Below are 21,135 nucleotides of genomic sequence, written 5' to 3' on the forward strand. Positions count from 1 at the left end.
AGATGGGTCAGGCACAATCAGCTTTAACTTGAAAAACTGGAAATCCATGATTACCCTAATAGTGATGTATTACCATAAACAATAAAGCAAGATGAAATATCATAAAATAGGAAACAAGAGACAGCAAAGACTTCATTTAATTCTAAGCTAAAAGCAGAATTACAGGGGTATGCCATTTGGAAATAGTCTCAGCCTCAAATTAGAGAAAGCAGGTGAGGAGCCCACAAGCTGAAAACCCAGAAAACAGGCAAGAGCAGAGCAGTGCCCAGCTTTCCCACAGCAAAGAAAACTGCTGCAGGACCCATTAAGGGAAATGTAATTTACACCCCTTGTCTAAGACAAGGTTAGGAGCCAAGATGATTTTTTTTTTAAGCTGTGAGATGTGGTTTATGGATGATTTTAGAAGAGAGGAACAGTTGGGGACACAAAGGGGAACTTTTCCCAGTACTGTACCATACCCATAAGACATAATAAAAATAAGGAAGAGAAGGAAGGAGGAAGAAGGTCTCAGGACCCCTCCCATACCTGAGGAGGCCTGGGCAGCCTGGGAGGGAGGGAAAGGCGGCATCCACTGAGTGCTTTCCACACCTCCTAACACCACTGAATCTGGCTCCAAAATGACCGTGTGACAACAGAGACAGAAATAATCAGGCTGTATGTCATGAAATAACCTCGCTGAAGAACTGGAGGAGTTTTCTGCCTTACATCTGTTCTTTTAACTATGCATTACCGTCTTGATGATTTTTAGATATGCTAATTTTGGTGTTTGGTTGACAACTTTTAGCACCATAGTAGTTCAATCTGGGTACATAATGAATATTATATTTTATTGGTTTCTTACTCTAAAATTATCTCTTCCGGCTGCCTGGATTTCCCCTTCTCTCCCACCTTCCGGCCTCCCTTCCCTTATTCTCTCTTCACACTTCCTTGGACTCATGGATTTCTGGACTTGTAAACCCCAGCAACCCTGAGACATTGTTCAGTCTGTGCGCCAATTCTCTCTCATCCAACAAAAATGACCTGGCACCCACCATGTGCTGCCCTGCTCCCGCCCAGGCTCCGCAGCCTGCACCTCCTGAACCAGCCAGGCCAGGGGGAAGAGAATCCAGGCTTCCCTCTAAACAGCTGCTGACTAGTGCTGACTAGGACATGGCTGCTGACTAGTTCACAGCCGCCCCGGTACTATGCAATGACGCAGACAGTAGTGGGGAGCAATGACCCAGATGATGGTAGGGAGTTTCTCTGAAGAGCAAATGTAAATTAATGTCTGGTGATGTGATCAGAAAACTCCAACGCCACCCTCCAGCCCTTGCGGCCCAAATTCTTGCCTCTTTTTTGTCTGATAATGACTACAGAGCCAAAATACACTAAAAGCTCCTGAATTATAAAAGAACGTGGGCCAGATGCAGTAGGGCTCATACCTGTAATTCCAGCCCTTTGGGAGGCCAAGGCAGGTGAATCGCTTGAGCTCAGGAGTTCAAGACCAGCCTGGAAAACATGACAAAACCCACATCTCTACAAAAAAATAACAAAAACTAGTCAGGTGTGGTGGTGTGTGCTTGTAACTCCAGCTACTCGGGAGGCTGAGATGGGAGTATCACTTGAGCCCAGGAGAAGGAGGTTGCAGTGAACCAAAATCGCACCACTGCATTCCAGCTTGGGTGACAATGTGAAACTCTGTCTCGAAAACAAAAAAAAAAATGTGCCAGCCTCCATGGTTCATACGAATGACTACACCCAGAATCGCAGCACTTTGGGAGGCCAAGGCAGGAGGATCGCTTGAGCCCAAAAGTTAGAGACCAGCCTGGGCAACATAGAAACACCCCCAACTCTACAAAGAATTTAAAAATTAGCTGGGCATTGTATCATGTGCCTATGGTCCCAGCTACTCGGGAGGCTGAGGTGGAGGATCGTTTGAGCCCTGGAGTTCAAGATTGCAGTGAGTTACGATCATGCCACAGCACCTAGGCTGAGCGACAGAGCAAGACTCTGTCTACAAAATGAAAAAGAAAAAAAGGAAAAAGAAATGCAATTTTATGTCTTAGCAATAACCAGAAAAACAGTCTTTTTTTTTTTTAATGTTACCACTAGCTCTTCAGCGACCCCTGAGAGGCAGAAACGTGAGCTTGCAGACCACTTTGCAGCCTGATGGTAACTTAAGAGTCCCTGGAGGCAGGGGCTACTTCCCTAGGTGATTCTGAAGCACAACTGGGTTTGAAAATCACTAGTTTAGCGGAAAGAATGTAGGCTTAGCATCAGACAAACCAAGGTATTGAACAAATTTCTGAATTCTACCAGGTGGCTTGTCTATAAAATAGGGATAATGATGATGCCTTTGCAAGACTATTGAAGGACTGCAGATAATATATGCAATGTGCCTGGCACACACAGTAGTAGGAGTCCATTAATGATAGTCGTTATTACTATTACTACTGCTTTTTTATTATAGCACTGTTATTTATGGCTCTTCTAAGTCTTTCTCTAAACCCACATTTCTTTATTTGAGAGGCAAGAATGAGAAGCAGCATATCTGTAAGAGTTTTATCAATCACTCCTGACTTGAATGACAGGCTGATTTCATGTTTCCCCAAGTATCAGTCCTATGCAGGTCACTAAAATCATGCAAGGCCAGGCCCCGTAGTTCAACGCCTATAATCCTAGCTCTTTGGGAAGCTGAGGTAGGAGAACTGCTTGAGGCCAGGAGTCCAAGACCAGCCTGGGCAACACGGTGCGACCCCATATCTACAAAAAATGTAAACAGTAGCCGGGCATGGTGGCGTGTGCCTGTAGTCCCAGATACTCGCAAGGCTGAGCTGGGGGGAGGATTGCTTAAGCCCAGGAAGTCGAGCCATGACCGCACCGCTGCCCTCTAGCCTGGGCAACAGAGTAAGACTCTGTCTCAAAGAAAAAATAAAAATGCTCAGCTGCTGACTCACATCCACCTCGACATTTCTGCTGCCTCCTCTGCTCTCCTTCACTGCATGCACCAGGAGGACCACCCTGCACTTGGCCACCCTGACCTTAATGAAACGTCTGCCTTGCTTCTTCTTCAATCACAGAATTCCCTTTTGCCTTCTCAGGTGCCAGCCGCGCTATTAATCTGATAAGAGGGCTGTGCTGGCTGCTGCATCTTCCCAGGTATCCACAAGATGCTGTCACCGCTGGATTAGCACTCCTCATGCCTGTCATGCGAACCACAGTCCATGAAAGCCCCCAGATTCTACAAGATTGTGATAAGATATTTTCCCCAATTTTTTTTTTTTATTGTCCTCATATGAAAAAGAAACAAGTCATCCTCAGGTCAAAGGATAATTCTGCTTCCCCCGTAGTCTATCGTATCCATTAAGCGCCTTCCCTACACAGACATCCAAAGGACTAAACCTATTTTACACCCATGGAAAGAGCCAGGTATCCATGACAGCTCCCACAGCGCCTGTAACGAATGCTCTGACCCACGGTATTTCATAAACTCTAATGTACACAGGAAAAGCTCAGCTTTGAAAGCCATACAAAAGCACTCATAAATTTCAGACTGCCCTAAGCACCCCTCCTTTTGCTAAGACACTAGCTGGAGGACCACTTCAAACCTATTATTCTTATAACGACAACTTTCCTTATGCATCTCGTCCTATCTGCCTACTCAAGCACCATGACTTTTTTTTTTTTCAGATGGAGTCTCGCTCTGTCATCAGGCTGGAGTGCAGTGGTACAATCTCAGCTCACTGCAACTTCCGTCTCCCGGGTTCAAGCGATTCCCCTGCCTCAGCCTCCTGAGTAGCTGGGACAAAAGGCGCGTGCCACCACGCCCAGCTAATTTTTGTATTTTTAGTAGAGATGGGGTTTCACTATGTTGGCCAGGATGGTCTCGATCTCCTGACCTGATCCCTGCCTCAGTCTCTCAAAGTGCTGGGATTACAGGCATGAGCCACCGTGACCAGCCCCATGACTATCATTTATACTGAATTTTACACTAAATGCAAGTATCTTTATTAACAAGGCAAAGATAAATGTTCTTCAAAACTAGTTTTGTCTAATAAGAATCCAAAAATGTGCTATTAATTGCTTTTATTCATCATACAAAGCTGAGTAAGAACTCTCGTATGAGTAAAGCTCTAAGTATCAATTCATTTCAAAATTCCAGATATAGTTCGTACATTCATCTCTCCAATTTTCTAATTACTGCTGGTTTTGAAAGAGTCATCCAAATTGTCCACTGTGTTAAAGGTATTTAATTCTTACCATTAAGAAATGAACAAAAATTCAAAGATTTCAAAAATTTGGAAAGGAAGAGAAAGAGGAGAGTCAAAACAAATTAGCAACGCCCCTAACAACAGAGTCCTTTTTTAAAAGGACATGGTTCCAGAATTCCTACACTTATCTCTCTATCTCCATCTGTCAGTTGCTCTTCGGATTCCGCACATCAGCACACTTTGCACACACAGTGGGTATTTTCACCCTAGACCAGGCGGAAAGCTTGCCTGCCTGTACACACTGCCTCCCTGTGTTGTCTGTCCACGTTCCATTTGAATCCAATTTCCTTGCATTACCTCTGCCCAGGTCAGGGATGAATGGCTGTCAAATTCCCAGTGGAATAAAAAGAAAAACCCTTTTCTTCCTGAGGCAGCAAGTTTCAATTCACAGAGCACATGGCTAATCTACATATGTGAAGGTCACGGCACTTCAGTCAAAGAGGTTAAGAATGGAACAGCTCACGTAAGGGGTTGTCTTAAACATCTTGGCATGATGCCCAACAAGTAAGACTGCTGAAAAGCAATAGATAGCTTCTGGCAACAGCAAGGGGAAAAATATTTTGATCATGTGATGCCATACACATTACCTCGTCTATTTCATGTGTAAAACTTTGAGAGTCCCTGAAAAATGCCACACATGCAAATCAAATCCAGATTTCAGCTTTACCAGTTTAGCCATGATAGTACACCTTCGTCTTCATAAAATACATTTATATGGAATTTTTGGATGCACCAAGAATAAAATTTCAACATATTGACAGCCAGTTGGCTCAAATATCTTAACAGCTGATTACAACATCTTTGCATTAGTTTTTCCATGAAGCACGCAACTACTTAGACTGGGAAAGGATATTTAGACTAAAAAAGCATATTCTTTTAAGTTACCCAAATATAACTGTCTTAAATAAAATTCACCTTCTCCATCTCTCTCCATTCTTCTCTCCTTTCTCACTAATAATATACCAATATGGAAAATCACAGAAACTTAATGCACAATAAAAGATAAAACACAAAACTGCTTTCTTTTCAATTTCCCTCTTTACTAATTAATTGTAGACTAAAACACAGTGCTTCTAAGTGCTTGTAGCTCTGATCAATATCAGAGTGGAGGAGGAAGGACAGAGTCTTGCCATATACAAGGGACACGGGTGAGAAAGGAGAAGTCAGGATCGCAGAGAGCATGTCTCTCCATCCTGTAAGCATGGTGCATTCCTGAAATGCGTTCTGTATCAGCCAATTAAGGTTAAAGGGAGTTGGCACTAAACTGTGGGGAAAGGGATGATTTCCACACCCAAGTATGACTGTAATTTTTAAAACTTTCCGACAGTCAACAACAATAAATACTTGTTTAATAAATGAAGACAACAAAGTAGAAGCAAAAGATCCATTTTACTGACTTGGAAATTGTCTGCCAGCCACCCATCTCCTTCAACCCTAAATTCAGATTGCATATGAGGCCAGACTTACTCAGTCCATATTTCTAATTAAATGGAATATTAAGTAAAATTTAAATACCTCACAAACTGTCTTAATTAATCACCACTATTTACTCAGTAATCCAAGGACATCCCTCTATCCTAAACAATTAATACTTTTTTAACAATTTACAAATATTTTCTGGATATGTACTTCTGTGGTACAGTGTCCCTACACCAACATCACTAAATGTTTATTGATGGTAGGAAAATTACATTCTTCAATTATAAATCTTCTGAATTTATTTTTCCTCACCAGTTAAATAGATGACTGTCTAAAAAACAGGAAAACTACAGCAAACATTTTAGAATTGCTTAATAAGTTACTTTTCCTAAATACTGGACAAGGTAAAAACATATCAGGAAATTTGAAAAGTGCCATGGTATGGATTAGAAACAAGCTTCAAATATAAAACTATTCGCTCTGAAAGACCGATAGGCTCCTAAGTCACTTGTTAAATTAACTAATAGAGAATCACCTCTAACTCATTTTAATTCCTTATTCATGAGAAAATACAATCCTGTTACTCTATTAAAATGTCCTTTTCATCGCCACGTAGCATACAGGCATCTTATAAAGCTCAGTCCTCACGAAAATTCCATGAGTTAACTATCCTTTCCCATTCTTTGACAAATGAGGAAACCACACAGCAGAGAGAAGCAAAGTGACTTGCCTGAGGTCACACAGCTAGTAAATGTCTAATCTTCCAGTGCTCTCTAACCTGCCAGCTTTTGGCTCTAGCCCTTGCTCCAAGCCCCACACCTCTTCACCTTCACTGTCTCTCATCAACCAAGTCTTAGCTCAGACCTCCCTTGCTGTAGGAGCCTTCCTGCCCCAACTCCACCCCCAACTAATCTACATAAAGTGACCCTCTAACATCAACACTTCCCTCACAAAATCCTTTATACCGTACTGTGTAGCATGTTTACTTGTCCTTAATTACCGCACTGTCCACTTGTTGAGGTGACCAAAGGATCCCATCACCCAGCATAGCATGGTGCCCGGCACACAATGGTCTCTTCACAAACATATGCCTTCTGCCCACGTTACTGCTGCGATGACACAAATCTGTAGTTCCAAAGTCCTGACGTAGAACATTCAACACAGTGAAGTAAATGAACTGAGTATTAAATCCTTCATGTTACTGATGTGAAGCCTTTTCTTTAGCAGAAAAATCACCATATGAATGACACCCAAAACAAAATCCAAATTAGGATCACGTTCTCATCAATGTCACAGCACCAAGGAACAATCTCCAAGTACACTGGCCTTGCACATAAAATAGTAAATACTGACCAAATGGATTTCCTTGCAACTGGTACTGGAAATGAATAATACATTCATCAGGAAAGTTTCCGTCTGGATACTGAAATCAACTTCTCCATAAATATTTCTTAGATGGTGCACTTTGAGGTACAGATATAGTCTTTTTGTATAAGAACTACAGAAGAATACTGTAGCCATTCACTTTAATTTCCACCTTGTAAAACACCAGGAGTCTATGATAATTCACCAGGGAAAACTAAGGATTATATGTCATCTTTACTCTGAGTATCTTAAGCACCAAGTGGTGCTCAGTAAGTATTTGTTCATAATAGAATTACACTTTGTTCTGGATAGTTTTATAAATCTCAGCATAAAAAAAAAAACAACAACAATTGTTCTTTACATATTTGAGGGAGGCCCCTGGTATTCTCAGACTTGACATTCCTGTTTTGACTAGTTAAGAGCAGCCCTAACCCTCCATGTGTAGTAAATTATAATTTTGCTAAGGACCAAGTCTAAATGATATATTCAGTAAAGTTGAAGCAAACACAGAAGCAAGTTACTTCACTAATGAGAGACCAAAGTCTAGCACCCAAAAGCTCCAAGAAGCCTGCCTACTTTTAAATTTTTACAACTTCGTTTCTTTGCAAAAAGTAATTCTCCTAAAAAAATAACAGTCATTTTTTGCAGATCATCCAAGTGGAAAGATTTAGGAAGTATAAGACAGGAATGATTGTTGGCCAGAGAAGAGACTACTAATTAATATTAGGGATGGGATACTGAATGGGATAGCAGCTTGGGTCCAATGGCATCAGCCATAGGCTCTATGGGTAAACCAAAACCAGTTTCTATAACTGCTGAGCAAGAGTCCCAATCAGTACAAAACCACATTCTGTAAGGGAAACTACAGCAGAATGCAAAAATCTATGTATTTGCACAGGTCTCAGTTTATATTCACAGAATATGTCTGGGATCTAGCATGGTTTACTAAGCTGTTCAGTGGTGCATAGCTGATTAGGCACTATTTGTTTAAAAATTCAAAGCAGCACAGAATTTTGGAGCTGGGAGGGGCTGAGCATCACCTAATTGATGGCAGCAAAGGCTTGTCCTAAGTCAGCCACACCCCAAAGTGTAGCAGGACCAGGCAGAAAACGAGAAAGCAAGCCCCACATGGGAAGGCAGGCAGGTAGGCAGAGAAGAGAGGTGCCACACACGATGCCACAGATTCACAACAATGACCTCAGGGAAGGTTTTCAACAACACTGCTTGGCAGCCAACATTCCAGGTAAGGAAACTGACCCCCTGCCGGAGCACAGAAAAACTGGGTGCTGAGGCCTCCAAATGAGCTAAGGTCTGACCAACTCCAAGCCCAAGACCTTACCATTACTCCGGGATGCCTCATCATAGAGGCTTATTCTCTCACAAATCCTCAAAATCACCAAAATCAACTAACATACAACAAATATGCCAGTCCTCTCGGAATTATGCCCGCTTCTTCAGAAAGATACTTGCTCAGCAGTAGCAATGTTCTACGTTCCTATTTCCAAGGTCATTTATAATTCATCGGGTAAAGTGAATTTATTATAAAATATATCAGTGGTAACAGAAAATTTAAAGGGCATTAAAATGGGTGTGTAGCTTGATATATGGCCACTGAATCTTAAAAGGTGGTTCTCAAGATTTCACAAATTAGATGCCAGCTTCTAAATGAATTTTAGAATTAACAATCATTTCAATATAAGGCTATGAAATATGGTGAGTGGTTTAACTTCTCAGATGCACATCACAAAAAGAAACAGTAGATACTAAGAATTCTGGAACTGCCTCCACTAATCATCAATGCCTCGCTTTCTGAAAGGTTTATTTCAGGACCCAGAAGCAGTAGCTGAATTTACTCCTCAGCCAGCATACATTATCTAAACAGTTACCAAAAATACCCCAGCAATCCAAGTATCTTCCTAAATCTGAACAGACTGTTTTAACTTTTTTTCCAAGAATCTATGTAATGTAGAAAACTGAGAAAAAGAAAAAGGACCATTCCATATAAATTTGAAAGCGATTATATTTTCCTTCTTTTAGTTATTGTTCTCTGTAGTGGATCTATATTTTGCTCTGGCACAAATCCAGTAATTGATTGGTAGAAATGGAAAAGAGTCACTAGATCACATCAACTGTATCACAACAACCTACAATTACTTGTTTTGCCAAAATCTACTCCCCCACCCAAAAAAACAAAAAAAAAAGAAAAAAAGGCAGGCCAACAGACCGCTGACCCACATGGTTGGTATCCGCACTTTGTTTAAAGGAGCAGTGCTAAGTCAGTGATGTCAACAATACCATGATCCAGGTATGAGGAAGCAAGCGTGAGCAGTCTCTGCATGATCCACACACCAACACAGTGATCCTCAGACCCCAGCTATGGTCTATCTCTGGCACAGGGCTGGTTAAGAAAGTGGGAGCTCAATAAATATTTGCCAATTGATTGTCTGGAGTAGGTATTTATCTAACATACGCCTCACAGCATACACAAATGCTAAATGTTTACACCTTAAAGAAGTAATTGTTGCTTCCCAGTACAAGCTCTTAAGTAGCAGTTCATTTTCTCTCCGTGGAATCTGGTATTAAAAGTACGTAACTGATCTTACCTAGATGGGTCTACATACCAGCATCTGTAGCAGTTCCAATGCAATTCTAATACTTTACACCAACCAAAGACCCTGTTCAGCAGACTAAGCAAGATCTAGGAAGTCTTCCTCCACAGCTGCCTTTAAAATGTAATTCCAAAAGGTCAATCATCTTAATTTAGTAATTTTTCCACATACAAAGAATTTCTGAAGTTCTGCAGAAGACTAAAAAGTAAAAACATGAGGGGGAGGCACTCATTTGGGGGCAGAGAACACTATGGAAAAGGACACAGCACCACCTAGACGCTGGGTTTGCTCTTGGTTGGCAGGGGTGAGATGCCCAAAAACTTCAAACACAGAAAGAATAGAAAAAAGTATCGCTATAAGTGATTTTCACTAATAGTGGAAAAATAAAATTAATAATTTTTAAGAGACTACAAATGCAAAAGGTAAGAAAAGAAAGGAAAGGGAAAAGTGAAAATGGTGAGGGTGGTGACAGTTCATTTCCACACCCTGTTATCTAACCAAGGCCCAGGTTTCTCTCAACAAAATACCCTAAACCTTTACACTTTAGAGAGGTTCCAAAAAGCTGCTTTTAAAACTTTGAGTAACATGACTGGCAATGAAACTATTGAACTTCATATACACATCACCAAAGAGACCAACTCTATGAGGATTACCCCAAAGTTAAGAATTGAGAGGAAGTAATGTACTAATAAAAAACAAAAACAGACAAAAGATGCCATTAGCATCCTCATGGAATATCTGTGGAAGAATTTACTCACAAACTATGAAGTGATAAGATTAATGGTTATAAAAACAAGATTATTTTACTTACAATACACATTAGTAGCTAACAATTTTAAAGTAAAGAGAAAAATATTTTATTTCAGCTTGAGAAGAAGGAAAAGTTCTCAGGATAGATGATGTTGACATCCACACAACAATGACAATGTACTTAATGCCACTGGAATGTATGCCTAAAAATGGTTCAAATGGTAAACTGTATGTTATGTATGTATAGCTTACCTCTATTTTAAAAAATACATACATTTAATTTTTTAGCATCCCATTACCAAAAAAAAAAAAAAATGTGGCATTATGGTCTAGGATTTCTTCTGGGTGTCATCAAATATGGCTTCCCTTCCAGAGTCACCTGATAAGGAATGGCTTCTGTCTAGTTCTCCAGTTCATCATTCATCAAGGCCCCAGCAAGACACTGAGAAGTATACCTTACAGAATATGGTCAACAGAGGGTGAAGCTCTTCCAGATTCTGCTGCCACTTACCCGATTTTAATAATGGAAATAAGAGTAGCTATTCGTAAACCAGATATGCTTTAGACTTTAGGGCTTTAGTCTGGTGCCTAGTAATAAATATCATCCAAGAGACGAGTTAATTTCATCATTAGTTTATCTGTCAAACTCAGTAGCCTTCTAATATTCTTGGCACTGATCCATACAGACGTGGGTTTGAAAACTGCCTACTGGATCCTATTCAAGTAACTAAATCTGGCCGGGCGCGATGGTACACATCTGCAATCCCAGCACTTTGGGAGGCCGAGGTGGGTGGACCACTGGAGCTCAGGAGTTTGAGATCAGCCTGGGATGGCGAAATCCTGTCCTACAAAAAATACAAACGTTAGCCAGGTATGGTGGTGTGCACCTGTAGTCCCAGCTACTTGCTGGGCTGAGGCAGGAGAATCACTTGAACCTGGGAGGTCAAAGCTGCAGTAAGCGAAGATCGCGCCACTGCACTCCAGCCTGGGTGACAAAGTGACACCCTGTCTCAGAAAGAAAAACAAATAACTAAATGTAAGAAAATAGTTTTCTTAGAATTACTCCAAGTCAAAGACTTTGAAAATAGAACATGTTTAGTGAAAACTTACTGTGGAAACACATATTCTAATAAAATTCACTCACTCAAAGTGAATTGTTAATTAAAACTATATAGTATATGTGTATCAATCATTCCATTCACTCAGATGTCAGTATAAGGAAAAATAAATGAATATTTAGGACACTCAGGTAATGACTGACACCTAAGTCATTTTATCTTCATCAAATTTCCTGAAGAAAGCCGTTAAAGTACACCAAGTTTTTAGATCAGAATTAATTCACTCAATTACCCAACTAAACTAAAAGTGCCATTGAGTCTCACTCAAATAGCCTCCAAGCTGGAGAAAAGATATTGTGTAATAGTTCTACATCTATGATACATAAATAAATACATTCCTGGTAGAGGAACAGTTTTGCCTGCTGCCTCTCCCTGACACCACAGGGAACAGGGCTTGGGATTCCTCAGCCTCAAGCAAGCACACACAGCAAGTGTGCGGCACTACTTTACATATCCACAGAGAACCTGCAAAAACCTCCCTCCCATTCAGTAGCAGACACCTCTGAAAAGGCAGGCAACCAAAACCACCCAATCCCAGACAGGCCTAAGAGGTGGATACAGCCCCTTGAGAAATGACAGCAGTGTAAAATGTCATAAAAATTTTATAACATCCAACTTGAAAACCTAAATATTGCCAAAAAAATTAATGGAATTGAGTTTTATTAATATTCATGTTCAGCCTCGATACATCTGTTGTTTTATGCAACACACCACAGTTCTATCAAACATAAATATCAATCTCAAATTTAAAAATCTACACTACCCCAAAATGAAAGTGACACGAGTGAAATATTAGTCCCTTTCCACCCACATGGATGAAAGCACATAGCCCCATGAGCTGAGCAGTGTCAGTCTAGTGCAGAGCTGGGAGAAAAGCCACCAGATTGAGGACACCGGCAAAAAGCTAATACAGAGTCCTGTGCCAGTACATCTAAAATTTACAGCCCCAGTCAGTCTCCAAATTGAGTAGAACATTTCATGGAACCCTAACAAATGTTCATCAAACCACTCATCTCCTAGGAAAGGGTAAGGTTAAATCAATGAAATGATCATCTTTTCGGTTTGCCTGTGATATTGGACTTTTCCTAGGAAAATAAGCGTTCCTATTACATCAAAGAGATAGAAACACCCTGCCAGGAATCATAAAGAAATAAAGTCTATTAATAAGAACTAGAACTGAAAACTCAACCATATTCTATTACACCTATTCTCTTTAAAAGGTATCTGTGTCTAATAAAACGATCAAATGAGTTTATATTAAGTCTTCCTCTACATCGTCTTATATTTTTTAAACCAGCTCTCAAACCAGAATTAATTTTTTTTAATATCAGAATAAAAATGTTATTTTCTTCAGTTTCAGTAAAGGAAAATGACATTGAGAAGTTAACTATATTAGTAAAAGTATCCAAGTGTGATCTGCATTATTTCCACATCCACAACACACTTCTGATACACTATGACATTGAGAAAAATGGAACAAGTATAAAAAGCCTTGCCAGAAATTCATGACTAAATATAGATAAGCAGAACCAAAGCAAAGAGGGGTTAAGGTTCCTCATCGTAGACTCAAGGTAAGGATATGCCAGTCCCTAGCATATACTTATTGATTCAGTATTCATTTAAACACAGACCTAAGAGATAGCTGTCTTAAATAGTGGCTACCCCTAAAAAAATAAAAAAAATTTGTCAAAAGTATACACCACAAAAATCAGGGCTCCAATGAAAGCAATTTTAAGCCATGCATAATTTTATCCCAGATGATTTAGAAAACAAAACTGCAGACATTTGTTACCTTTTCTTTTTCTGTTTTTTAAATGATAGGCCTTTTCTATGAGCCACAGATACTAAGCCCACCTTTTCTAACTATACACAGCCATCCATACTTTGGCAAATATATAAAGTTGGGCCACAAAAATTTCTTTACAAGATTTAAAATATCAGACACTCTAAGATTTCATCCAGAGTGATTTTATCAAAAAATGTATCTCACATACATTTTAAGGTAATCAGGAATCAGTTTGTAGTTTCCTGCTTTACCAGCTAGCTAATCACTTTTCTTCTAATGGTAAACAGGCTCTGTTTTTAATTACATTGTACTATGTTTTATAAAACTAAAAGTTAAAACAGCCTTTACGGAATTCAGTAGAAATGTGGACATCATAAAATCTATGTGCCTGAGTAGACCTCAATATTCCTTTTGAGCCTGCTTCATCTCACAAAAATCTAGTAAGAAACTGAATCGTCAAATAGCTTATTGCACTTTTTAAAAAGACCCTTCTCCTACAATATATACATGCATTTTGTCCCAATTATGAAAACATTTGACACCCAATAGAAACTATTTCCTGAAATCAAAAATGAAACTAAAAATGTATTAAAAGCCAAAATATTTCATCATTTAACGACATGATTTAATAGTATTTTATGACTTACAGTCAGGCAGTAATTTAATATTTTGGACAAATGACTGTTTCTTAGTATAATCACAACAAATACTAAATAATATTAGCCTTCCAAAAGGAAAAGAAAAAAAGCAGTGTAAGAAAGACACATTCCACATGTTATACGGTAAGGTACTTAAAAAAAATTCCTGAATCTAGGTCGTATGTCCATCATATTTGCCCCTACCTCAAAAAAAAAAAAAAAAAGCTATTCCCAACGGTCATAGGACATAATGGATTCATTCTCATCCCAAGAAAACAAAATACTGAAAATGACTGGTACCATTAAGGAGAAAATACTCTAAAGTAACATGGTCCTACATCTGCCTCTACTTCATTCGTTTCTAGTTTACGAAGATGTGAATTTTAAACTGCTCCTTTAAAAGCAGGCCGACAAAGCAAACCTTTTTAAAATTAATTATGTGGGTTTATTTCCCTGATTCTTCTCTATAATGTTTCTCCTTGTGTAAAATCAAAAACAGAAGTTGAAATCACAAGTTTTCTATCAAGAATAGAAAAATATATTATCCTTAAAAGCAAAACTTTAATAACTAAAGATCTGAAAGCAGCGGACAGCAGTGTTCAGTCTAGGATTCACAAGATGGTTTGTTAAATTCAGCCCTTCCTTCACTCTGACAAGTCTTTCCTCTAAGGTATGATTATTGGTAAAATAGCTCTTCCTAAAATAAATGAGTTACATAAAAATATATATACAACCACTGTTGTTCCCCTCTAACAGATTAGAATTTTTAAATCTTTCATAGCATTAACATGAAAGAAAAATTATTTGGAAAAAACACACCCAGCACAACCTGCTTAGAATATAGTTTCCCTAATTCATTGTGTAAGCAGTTCAAACAAGGCTCAAATTACCTAATCTAACAAAACAATCAAGAAAAAAAAAGACTCCTAGGGCATTTCTGTATTCTCCAAATCAAAAGCAGGTATGAAATGATTCTTAGTATTTCACAGGAATATCTGATTTTTCCCCCTTTAATTATTATCTGCAAAAATATTTACGTGGTTTTCTCATTTCGTTTTTTAAACATGTCAATTCTAATCAAAACTCCTCATCCACAAACATCTTAAACAGTCAGAACTGATATATCACCAAAAAAAAAAAACAAAAAAAAACAGAAGCTTAAATCTTGTTTCCAAGGCGAATTATACATCACCAAAATATACGGTTACCTATCAAAATCTTGAAATTAAAAAAATTTAAATGTTAAATTAAGCTGCGTGTGCTGAGAGAATTCAAATTTTTCCACAGCAGAATTCGTTAAGGGGAGACTTTTATAAAGGCTTTACAAATCCAAAACTTGGTAAAATTGGTGGTTTACTTATTTTTCAATGGCCTTATCCTCAGCCTCCAATTAAAGTACATGATAGATGTAATGTGCATATTGTAAGACTGTCATCAGAAATCTGAATTTTGTAAATGCCCAATACTGGACACCAGTGAACTGTTTTTCTGTATTTGATCTCTATATTAATAACTATGATTCATAATAGTTTAAGCTTTAGATATTGAACCTTACATCTGCTTGTAATAGAGCTCAGTTATTATTTGTGGCAAGAATTTTTGTGACTGTACTGCTCAGCACTTCTATTTACATCAGCAGTGCTAAATGCCCAATGGTGAGAGGGGAGCCAATCAGATGGCAGATTAGATGTCAACTCAGAGGCAGCTGTCTGGAGACTATTACAGCCAGTTTACCTCCACAATTCAAATTCCAAACCTTGCAAAGGAGATCAAGTCAGTCTTTAGGCTCAGCCTACTAGCAAGAAACAGCAACAGTGCAGGACACTTCCTAACAGCGCTGTAGGACTCGGGTGACAACAAAATAAAGAAAATCCAAATAAATACCATCCCAAAAGATCCATTTTCACTGGTCTGCTATCTGACTGGACTTGCTGAATAAAATGCATGCCTAATCCATGACCAAAATAAGTTAAATTGATCCGGAACGTGCTCCTTTCACACAGCCTCCCTGGTGAAGGTGACTCCCTGCAAGCAGCCCATAAGCCCAATAATGGATTTCCCTGGCTACTCTAAGGAACGAATCGATGTATTTTAGAATATTGCACCTCCCCGTCGTTGTAAATTTTGGTATTATTCCTGCCAGCAAACGTTCGAGCTCGAAGCCCGCACCGACTGTCTCTGAAAAGCTCTCCCTGAGTAGGAAAAATCCACTCGCTTGTCACAAAGCTAACCTATTTTCCCTGCCTGGACCTCGGAAGCCAGGAGGGAACGAGCTGTGGCCCAAGGTGAGAGAAGTTCCTCCTCCTTTCCCCCGTTAAAGCACACTGTGGGCGCTCCCAGAGCCGATCAGGTGGCTCTTCGCCCCGGCCGTCCGGGCCGGGAGAGCCTGTTTGTTACAAAAGCACCCGAACGGTCCCTGCCGCCCCAAACGGCGTCCGCGCGGGTGGCGCCTCGGAATCTCGCCTCGCGTTCCCGGGCCTGGGGGAGGGGTGGGGGCGCCGGTGCAGGCCGGCGGGGTCGAAGCCACCCGGCCCGGCCCGGCCCGGCCCGGCGAAGCCCTCCCAGGCCTGGACAGCTCGCCGGCCCCGGGGGCGCCCCGACCGCGGTAGGAGGCGGCCGCCCGTCAAGATGGCTTTGGGCGCCGCGCCCCCGCCGCCCCCGCGGAAAGACGGGGAAAAGTACGCGGCAAAGAAAGAAACTCAGGCTCGCGGCGCGGCGAGGCCGCCGGGCGGAAGCAGGCCCGGCCGGCGCGGGGGTTACCTGGGATCTGCCCATGGTCGGTCCGGGGGTGCCGGGGCTCATCGCTGGGTGACTCCTTTGTTGCGCGGCTGCCCAGGCCGGGCTGGCAGCGGCGTACTGGGCGCCCATGTCCTTGCCCAAGCCCATGCCCGCGGCCGCCTGCTGGCCGCCCGCCGCCGCCCCCGCCGCCGCCTGGGACTGGGGCTGCGACGGCGGCGGCGGCGGCGCGCTGGGGCTGCTGTACTCGGGGTAGCTGCCGCCGTAGCTCCGCATCATGGGGCTGGGCGACGTGAGCAGCTGGTTGAGGGTCGGGGTGGCCCCCGACGGGTGCTGGTTCTGCCCGGTGAAGCGCTGGAAGCCCCCCGCCGCCGAGCCGGCGGCCGCCTTGCTGAGACTCGCGGCCCCGCCGCCCCCGGGGCCCATCATCATGCCGCCGCCCTGCTGCCGGGGGGAGCTCAGTACCCCGTACCCCGCGGACGAGCCCCCATAGCCGCCGCCGCCGCCGCCGCCGCCTCCTGCTGCTGCCGCTGCTGCCGCCGCCGCCGCGGCCGCCGCCGCCACAGCTCCCGCTCCTGCTCCTCCTGCTCCTCCTGCTCCTGCTCCTGCTCCTCCTCCTCCTCCTCCTCCTCCTCCGCTGCCTCCTCCTCCTCCTCCGCCGCCGCCGCCGCCACCCGCGCCGGGCCGGCTGTAGCCCGGATAATGGTTGCACTGGCTGTTGGGGTACCCTTCGTGGGAGTTCTGCAGGGGGTCCATGCTGCCGGGGGCCCCGGCGGCGGCGGAGGCGGAGTGCATCATCCCCATCCCGGGGCTTTGTTGTCCGCCATGTTGATCAAAGCAAGGCCCAGCGCGGCCGCCGGGGCCGCCGCTCGCAGGGGCAGCGCTGCCATAGTAATTATTAAACTCCGGGACGGCCGCGGGGCCGCCGCCGCCGCCGCCGCCCCCGGGCACGGCGACCGGCGGCTGCTGCGCGCCCAGGGCGCCCACGCCCGGGTGCTCGTAGCGGCCGCCCGCCGGCTCCCCCATCTTGGGCGGCGCGTCGTCCTCGTCGCCCGGCTTGCTCAGCAGCGGCGGGCCCGGGGGGTCGGCCTGGCCGCCCGCGGCACTGTCCTTGGCGCCTCCATGTTGCGGCTGCTCCATGTCGGGGCCGGGCTGAGGCGCGCCGCCGCCCGCGCCGCCCAGGCTGTTGTTGTTGGAAATGGGATGTTGCTGCTGCTGCTGCTGTTGCTGCTGCTGCTGCTGCTGCTGGAACTGGTTTAGCTGCTGCTGTAGTGCGTGGTGGTGGTGGAGGTGGTGGGCATGGTGGTGGTGGTGGTGGTGGGCATGGTGGTGGTGGTGGTGCTGCTGGTGGGGCGGCGCGGCGGGGGCTTCGCCAACGGTTTTCAGTTTGTGGTTGGGAAGCAGCCCCGTCTCCATGGCCGAGCCCGGGCCCGACGAGGAGGAAGAGGAGGACGCCGCCGCCGCCGCCGCCGCGGAGGAGGAGGAGGACAGCGCGGCGGCGTTTCCACCCTCCTTGAGAGCCGCCTCGGAGCCGCCGCTCTTGGCGCTGTGGGTGCCGGCGGCGGCGGCCGCGGCGCCCGCGTTATGGGCCATGTTGAGTTCGTGACGGGGGAGCAGGGGGTGGTGGTGCACACTGTTCAGGCCGCCGCCGCCGTCGCCGCCGCCCCCCAGCATGGGTCCCGGTGCCGCCGCCGCCGCCGCGCCGCGCGCCCCCGCCTCCAGGTCCCGGGCCCCGGGCGCCGGCCGCGGCCCTGGGGGCGCCCGCCGCTCGCCGCTGCCTGCCCGCGCCCGCGCCCGCGCCGCCGCCGCCGCCGCCGCCGCCGCTGCTGCTGCCGCCCGCGCGGCCATGATCGCCGCGGCGTGGCGAGGCCGGGCGGGGGGCGGGGGGAGACAATAACCCCCACTTTTCAGGCCGCGGCCCCTCCTGTGCGCATCCACGCGGCCCGCCGGGAAGCCGCGACCCCCTCCCCCTCCGCAGGCCCCGCCGGAGCGCCGGGCCGGGCACGCCTTACGCTCTGGGCCTGCTCCTGCTGTGTGCTTTCATGGTGAAAGTTTTTAGTTCAGGTTTAAATGAAACTTTTCTCTTTTCCTCTCTAACCCGGATATGGGTAAATACACGACTGGCTGAGCCTATCGGGCCCAGCATGGCATGAGAGGGAGCGGGCGAGCTCGAGCAACTATTATCCACTTCGTTCGCATTACTCCCGCGCACTCGCAAAACGCGGACTGGACTCATCCCCGGGCCGCAGCCGCCGCCGCCCGCCCGCCCCGGCTCAGCCTCGCGGGGCCCAGCCGGGCTGGGGCTAAGGCTGGGGCCCGGGCCGGGGCTGGGGCCGGGGCGGCTCGGCGGCGGCCCGGAGCGCGGCGGCGTGGGGCGGCCGGAACCTGCACTTTCCCCCCGGGCCGCTGTCTCCTTGCCAACCGGGCGTTCGCGTGTTTGTTTTCACGTCTAAAAGGAACGATACAAAGGTGGAAAACGAGTCTGACGAGCAGACAAAAGAGGGAGAAGGGCCGGAGAACAAAGTTGTCTCTTGGCCTCAGAGGTTACAAGGAGCCGACAGAGAAAGAAAATATTTAGGCAATCTGTGCAAAAGCACGGTCTCTCCCAGGAGTTATGTAATTTTCAGAACGTTCGCCTCTGCCTTGATTTCGGGCCATCGGCGTAATTCCCACAACTTCTTCCAACTGCAGAATTAGTAAAGGTTTAAAATGAAGGTTAGCCCCGGTCAGAGAGCCCTGTGCTCTGTACACAGCAGGTACTTAATAAATGCTTATCACTCGTTCCAAAGAGAATGTTTACATAACTCTTTCTGAAGGTACCTTAAACACGTATGTAGGCTTGTCAAGGAAAACTCCCAAGTATTCCCAAAGGAGCATTTTTCTTAGGTGCACTTGGATGTCCTCTCGAGTATGTACAGAGGTGTTTTCTGCTCCAACTTTCACAGGAAAATTTAACTCTTGGTGCCAGAACAGCGACAGCTATGGGTTAGCTTGTATCTTCATAAATCTGCATGACACCTTTTATCCTATTTCAGAGCTTCATGTGCACAGTTAACCCTCTTGATATGAATTCATTTCAAAGAAATGTGAAACGAAACAAATGTTATAGACATTATATTTAATAAATGTAACCAATAATAATGTAAAACAGTCAACTCTAATCCTAAAGTAGAAATGTTCCATACTTTGTTCTCTTAAAAATTCGTGTCTATTATCACTTTACAATGTTTTAAATGTTTGCATTATTAGTGTTTTAAATATTTGCATTGTTATTAATCATTTAGTAACATTTTGAAAAGCAAGACTTCTTAATCTTAGGCAATGGCCCACTTGTACTAGTGTGGACTCAGTTTTCATGGAGAGAAAGCATTTAAAAGCTGGCAGAAACAATATTTAAGGTTTTGGCAGGGCATAGTTTTCCAAAATTATTTCATTCTTCAGCTTTCCATAAAAACTATTTTGGTTCATTTCCACTGCAGTGGTTGTTTGTTTGACCAAGTGTAAATATGTTACATGACTAAATAGAAAAGGATAGACGGGAAAACTGGTGACTAATTGGGGTGGGGGGGAGGGAATCAGGTGCACACCCAAGGGTCACTACAGAGTGTAGAAACAACAAATTGCAATTCTACGCAAACAACTGGAAAACAGAGTATATCATCGTGTGTTAGAGAGAATAACAGAACCATAAGATGAATTCGTGCCAAATCATTCATCAGTTTTTGCCAAGAGAATACTACATCTTTGTTAGTGTGCCTTTTTGACATTTTTTCCTGGATTTTCTCCCTTTATATATTCAAATACATACTAATTATACACATTACACCACAGAAGTTGAATTTTTAGTTTTTCATATGCAAATATAAATATATGTCTGTTTTGTGTGTATATACATATATTCTAAAATCAATTACATATTTATGCTTTTAGACATTTATAGTCAAACTAAGTATGTACACATAACCATAAAAGTGCATTTTTTCAAATTGATAAAATAGATCAAAGTCAGCTCATACAAGTGTAGCCATATGTTGTAGCTTATTTTCACAACTAATCCTAAAAGGGAAAATGAGTCACCAAGTTCAGCTATCACCCTTTTCCTTAAAATATTTTTTCATATTGGAAAATCATGAAACTTAAAAAAAAAAAATGAGTAGTCAAAATCTCTTTTAATTCCATTTGCTTCAGCAAGTCAACTAGAAGATTGGAACTAAGAGGCTATAAACTAGAGGCCCCCAGCACAATGAAATCAGTCTGCTATAAAAGGCGACACATGCCAGTTTTTCCTCCCCAGTGGCAGATGCCACACCCTAAAGCAGACAGAAGGCGCTGCAGCTTGTAGGAGAAGCACCACACAAAGCCGACAGGACTTGATTTTGTCTTTTAAACTACAGAGAATGCTAAAATACCTTTTTAAAGCATCTTTGCTGAAGGTAAGAAATGCACTCGAATGTGTCCAACTTC

General features: G+C 43.8%; 1 protein-coding gene across 7 annotated transcripts in view; it reads right to left on the reverse strand.

Annotated features, from left to right (window-relative positions):
- The window catches only part of ARID1B (AT-rich interaction domain 1B), a 438,832-nt gene extending 420,568 nt beyond the window's left edge, over positions 1-18,264 (reverse strand). For all 7 annotated transcript variants that reach the window (XM_012451772.3, XM_012451755.3, XM_064360518.1 and 4 more), the window contains exon 1: positions 16,696-18,264. In XM_012451772.3, the coding sequence (XP_012307195.3) occupies positions 16,696-18,264 (1,569 nt within the window). The remainder of the gene's footprint in view (positions 1-16,695) is intronic.
- Positions 18,265-21,135: the final 2,871 nt, after the last annotated feature.

The sequence above is a fragment of the Aotus nancymaae genome, unplaced genomic scaffold, assembly GCF_030222135.1.
Source record: "Aotus nancymaae isolate 86718 unplaced genomic scaffold, 86718_ANA_hifiasm-v0.15.2.pri h1tg000040l, whole genome shotgun sequence".
NCBI classification, from domain to species: Eukaryota; Metazoa; Chordata; class Mammalia; order Primates; family Aotidae; genus Aotus; species Aotus nancymaae.